The following is a 6,000-nucleotide window of genomic DNA, read 5'->3' on the forward strand; positions in this document are numbered from 1 at the left end:
TTACATAACTTAATTATTGAGATTTTATACTATAAACAATGTTAAATACAAATTTAATAATAAAAATAGACTGCTAGAATGATAAAAAAAAATTCGTGAAAAGAACATATTCCTAAATTTTTTTTAATGAGAATGATAAAATAACTCCTGAAAAAAAAAGAAGTCATTTTTTTTACTTCTTCAAAAACTCTCAATTAATTTTTCGAAAAATTAAAAACATTTATTAAAAATAGTACTAAACACGCATAACATAACTTTTCATAATAAAAAAAAGTAAAAAAAAAAAATAACTTTTGTTACTTTTTAAACGGATTCTAAAATTGAAAGACAACGACTAAATTAAATTTTGTGTTGTATTTGATATAAAATAAAAATACATTAGACTAAGTTATATTTTAATATTATATTTAGTTTAAAATAAATATAAAAATTAAAAAATAAATTTAAAATTTAAAAATTAAATAAAAATATTTAAAAAAATATTATTAAAATTTTACTTTTTATTTCCAAAATTTCAACCTTTCATATTTTTATAAAATAATAAAAGTGATTAAAATTTTCTGTCCTAAAATTAAAATTTTATTTTCAATTAGGTCCGGTCTTCGAATTCCTGTCACGGTCAACTACCTTAGCTCCTTTACCTCAAAACGGAAAACATGTGGGGCTCATTAAACGTTCAATTCAAAGTTCAAACTAAATAAACCTCCCAAATTATCAGGTGCTCTGTTTTTTGAAAAACCTCTCCTACCCCCCCCCCCCCCCCTTCCCTCCCCTCTCTCTCTGAACATTTCCCAAAATTTCTCTGAAAATTCCTTTCCTAACTTCTTCAATGGCTACTCTTGGCTCCAAGGTCAGAGTGATAGTTAGGGTTAGACCCTTTCTTCCTCAAGAGATCTCTTCAAGAAATGGCGACCCAGTTCCGTGTGTCTCCGTCCTGGACCAACATTTCGAGTCTGCAGAAGATGAAGTTGCCGTTTATCTCAAAGATCCACAAACCAGGTTTCAGAAATTATTTCTAGCCTTTACCTTTTCCCCCCAATTATGCTTTCTTGTTGTGTTTGAGCTTAATTTTACTATGCCGTTAGTGTAAAAGAAATTTTACATATCCAATTATGTTGGTTTTTTCTTACAATAGAAGCCGTGAGAGTCAACCACTTTTGTGTGAAACAATTTTTTGAAAATGTGTGTCCGTGCATGGAAATTAAACTCTTCTTTCTTGTTTTGGGTGAAAGAGGTTTGTGGAATTTTTAGGTTCGGTGGTGATTTTTGTGTTTTGTGTTGATGTTAGCCGAAAGGAGTGCTACCAATTGGACTCATTCTTTGGGGTAGAAGATAATAATGTGGGTCAGATATTCAGCAAAGAAGTGAGCCCTATGATACCTGGAATCTTCAGTGGCTGCAACGCCACGGTTTTCGCTTATGGAGCCACTGGCAGTGGCAAGACATACACCATGCAGGTATGACCTTAACCAAGCGTGTTTTTTTTTTTTTTTTCTTTTAATTAGATTTGTTATTGCCATTTTCTGTTGATTTTTTAGTTCGAATTTTAAGCAAAATGTGAATTTTGAGTTAAGAGGATGGCAATTAAGGGAGTGAATCCTCTCAATTTTTTCCCTCAATTGTTTGGTGAAGTGTGATCCACTCTCTAGGCTCGGGAACTCAATTTATTTTTCTTTTTTTTTTCCAATATGGGTTTTTGAATGTATAAATTACTGGGAAATATTGGATTTTGGATAGCATTATGAAAAACAAAAAAATGTTTCAGCGAACATGCCATGCTTTGTGGTTGGTTCTATACAGGCATAGCACAAGTACAAACTTAGAAAAGTTATAAGCTACACATTGCCTTGGATAACCAACTAGCTGTAGCAGAATCCTTTGTTATGTTTCTGAAGTTATCCCATCTTTGGTGTTGCAGGGGACTAAGGACCAACCTGGCTTGATGACACTGGCTATGTCTATGATACTGTCCATTTGCCGAAACAGTGGCAGGACTGCAAATATTTCATACTATGAGGTCTACATGGACAGATGCTATGACCTCTTGGAGGTCAAAGCAAAAGAGATTTCAGTTTGGGATGACAAAGATGGCGAAATCCACCTCCGTGGACTCTCTCAGATTCCCATAAACACAATGTCTGAGTTTCATGATGTTTTCTCGAGCGGAGTTCAGCGGCGTAAAGTTGCTCACACTGGCCTCAATGATGTCTCTAGTAGGAGCCATGCAGTCCTTATGATCTCTGTCTCCACTCCTTCTGCTGATGGCACTGAAGCAGCTGTATTCGGAAAGTTGAATCTCATTGACTTGGCAGGTTATTTAAATTTTCAAGTTTTCTCGTCTCAATGATATGATCTATGTTGCACAAATAATTTAATTTTTCTTGCATATTATATATATTATGTGTGTATACCTTACTGTTAGCTTTGACTTCATATGGATATGACCAATTTTTTGAACTGAAGGAAGGTATTGTTCATTCTCTATATTATTATCATGTAGATGATTTGTCATATATAAGATCATTATTAGGCGAAATGGCGAATTATTCTGAATATTTGATTAAGGTTATGTATTCATGTTTTATATTTTTAAAGAATTACCATATTTACATATCGTATTCAATGTTGGTATCTTGATTAGTGTAAATAGGATATTATGTTGTATTCAAAAGGTTCTGATTATGCTTATGTGTGTAAGACTGAACCAGGTAACGAAGACAACAGAAGGACCTGCAATGAAGGGATTCGTCTCCAAGAGAGTGGTAAGATAAACCAATCCTTGTTTGCACTGTCAAATGTGATCTATGCATTAAACAACAACAAACCACGAGTTCCCTACCGCGAAAGCAAATTGACCCGCATATTGCAAGACTCTTTAGGGGGAACTAGTCGTGCATTGATGGTCGCTTGCCTGGTAAGGCCAGATATTTTCTAGCTCCTTGTTCAACTATATCAGTGACCAAGACTATGATCCACAGAATTGTTTCAAAAGATTATTGCATCTCTCTTTTGTTTTGATTCCAGAATCCAGGAGAATACCAGGAATCTGTTCATACTGTTAGTTTGGCTGCTAGATCAAGGCATGTGTCTAATTTTGTGCCTTCAGCTCAAAAACAAGAGACTCCAAAAGTTAAAGTGGACATGGAAGCCAAACTGAAAGCTTGGCTAGAATCAAAAGGCAAAACGAAGAGTTCACAAAGATTTGCTGCATCTATCTCTCTGTTTCCAAGAAAAACTCCAAGTTCGGTCAAAATCTCTGCAAAGAGATGTGTTACTTTCGATAGTTCAGTGAAGGGAGGAAGAACTGGAATTAATGAATCCGCACAACATACAAAAGAAAGGTGACCATTGGTTCTTTTGCTGATATAATCATGGAAACTGATTTTTTCTTTACCTATTGAGAATTTTCATATTTTGTAAGCAGTGCCTTTGCTGTGTCGTTTGGAAATCTACTGGATAGTCCAGATCCGTTCAATACTTGCTTGGAGGAGGTAAAACATATATTTTCATGCATACTGGAGAAATATCTTCATTTTTCTCGAATATACTATTTACTTAATGTTCTACAGAATGAAAATTGTGGTGTTAAAAGCAACGATAAGCAAGAATCTGAGCATTATACCAATAAGTCTTCATGGGAGCCATGTAAAAATCTCCCTGGTATGTCATTGCTCTGAGATTCCTTCACTTGATCTTATTATTTGCCGACATAACAGTGAATAGTTATTGGATGCTTGGTTTAATCTTGTGTAAATGTGCTTACCAAGGCTTTGAATTTGTTCTTATATTCAGCTGAGCCATTGGCCAAGGTGATGAACTCGCCAATTACAAATGAGAGCAAAAATGCAGCCCAAAGTCCTTTAAGAAAACCCCTCTCCCCTCCCAACATCAGTGTTAATCAAAAGCCCCTTGAAGCATTCCCTTTCTCGCAAACACCTTTTACAGAAACCTGCTCCACTAACAAAGGGAAAATACAAAAGAATGACACTCCGCTTGACAAATTCAGTACACGAAGTTCTGCGTTGAAGGTACAAACTATTCTTTCACTCTAGTAACAAAGGATTTCATGAACTGCCATCCTCACATCACCAATTTTCAACACAGAATACTCTAGTTCAAGAATACATTGATTTCTTAAACAATGCAAGCAGGTAAGGCAAATGCTTCTCCTTTGTAATTTTCTGACCCTTTGAAGCATACTTAGTCATCCTTCTTTGAATGTAAACATTGTGTTTAATTCTTAAATGCAGAGAGGAACTACTAAAGTTAAAGGTACATGCAGGATGTCACTGCGATGCAAAACATGAATAGCTGTTTCCAAATTTGAAAATTTTCCCTTTTTCATTTGTATTCATGATTGTTCTTTATTTTTCAATTCATTCAGGGCATAGGAGAGAAGATGGCAGAATATATAATAGACCTTAGGGAAGAAAGTCCGCTTAAATCGGTTAGTGTGCTTATATATATGATTTTCTTCTATTATGTTTCTCCCAAGACACGTAAGATATTATTATTATTATTATTATTATTATTATTATTATTATTATTATTATTCGATCACGGGAGCAATATCATTCAAACAATACAAATTGCATTCAAGGTTGTTGCCTTTACATCCACGATTTACGTGGGTTTTTCCGAGGGAAAATCATGGTTTACGATTATGATGCCTAGGTTAGTCTAGAAATCGTGGGTTAGTTTACGATTTACTCATTTTTGCTTAAATCGTGGTATCCACGATGAACATAGAGTAAAAAAGGCCATGTAACTAAATTTCATTTAGGGAATCTCTGTAATTTCGTTTTTTTTATTTTATATACGAAAATATCATATATATATATATATATATAGCAGAAATTGAATTATCTGATACTGTTAGTGATCCTGTTTGGTTTTGACATTTTGCAGCTAAGTGACTTAGAGAAGATTGGCCTCTCTTCGAAGCAGGTATATCATATAAACCATGAGCATGTGCTGTATTAGCTGAAAGATTTCGTCTCATAATTTGAACAAAATTTGAACTTTTACCAACTTTTTGCAGGCCCATAACTTGTTCACTAGAGCTGCAAAGAAACTATTTGAAGAGAAAGCGACAGATTCAATACTCGGTTGAAGCCATTCTTAAATAGTTTAAGGGTATCTTGGCCTTTCGGCTAAGATCTGTTGTAATATTTGTTGTTTGTTTTCAGATTTGTGTGTTGCTATATCAGTTAGCATAGTACCAATGTTGGGGAGTATCGCATTGCGCAATGCGTGGTATGGCGTAGCTTCACGCGCAGATATTGTCTACGAGACTACGACCCCTGACTGAGAATGCAGTGAGCTTGTTAGTGGTGGGTTAATTAGGGGAGTTTGAATATGTTTTAACGAAGTATGTTTCAATGAAGGTGAGTAAGTTTTAGGATTTTTTGGCATATTCAGGATGTAGTTTTTGGTTAGGCTGATTTTTTCTTTCGGTATTATTGACTACGGAAGGAATTTTGGTTTTTTTTTTTTTTTTGTGTTTGTAGGCTATGTTTGGGTGCCAACCTTTTATTAGAGGGCAAATCATGGCCGAAAAAAAAAATATATTTAGGGTTCCAGAATAAGAAAGAAGCATTAAGTGTTTATAGAATTATAGTTACATAAAAATGAGAATAATTTATCTATTTAAACCAGTTGAACTATTATACTACTAGATTGTCCTAAATCTGTAACGGCTACATTTTTGTCCTCTCTATATTTAAATATAAATCGTGGCCTATACATAAGTTTTAGAAAAAATAATAAAACCTATGCTAGTACTACGATTTACGAGAAAGCAACAAAAATAAATCGTTGGAAACCTTTTTGTTTCCTGCTTTTTAGCAGGGCTGTCAAACGGGTTAATCCAACCTATTTAGGTCTAGCCCATTAAATTCGTGGATTAAATAGGCTAGACTGTAAACCTGTTTTATTCATGGGCAATAATTTTTTAGTCTAGACTGTTTATGGTTAGCCCGATACGTTAAACAGGCCAGT

At 34.4% G+C, this 6,000-nt stretch overlaps 1 protein-coding gene across 1 annotated transcript; it reads left to right on the top strand.

Moving 5' to 3' along the window:
* The first annotated feature begins 612 nt into the window (after positions 1-612).
* LOC107639468 (ATP binding microtubule motor family protein) lies at positions 613-5,612 on the top strand. The gene is made up of 13 exons (XM_088485651.1): positions 613-999; positions 1,289-1,457; positions 1,919-2,312; positions 2,709-2,914; positions 3,025-3,341; positions 3,425-3,491; positions 3,570-3,660; positions 3,793-4,028; positions 4,105-4,151; positions 4,251-4,272; positions 4,385-4,447; positions 4,909-4,947; positions 5,042-5,612. Exons 1-13 carry the CDS (start codon positions 830-832, stop codon positions 5,111-5,113), a joined length of 1,893 nt encoding a protein of 630 aa, XP_088341777.1. The 5' UTR covers positions 613-829; the 3' UTR covers positions 5,114-5,612.
* Positions 5,613-6,000: the final 388 nt, after the last annotated feature.

Source organism: Arachis ipaensis, chromosome B4 (assembly GCF_059453495.1).
Source record: "Arachis ipaensis isolate K30076 ecotype BB chromosome B4, ASM5945349v1, whole genome shotgun sequence".
Taxonomy (NCBI): Eukaryota; Viridiplantae; Streptophyta; class Magnoliopsida; order Fabales; family Fabaceae; genus Arachis; species Arachis ipaensis.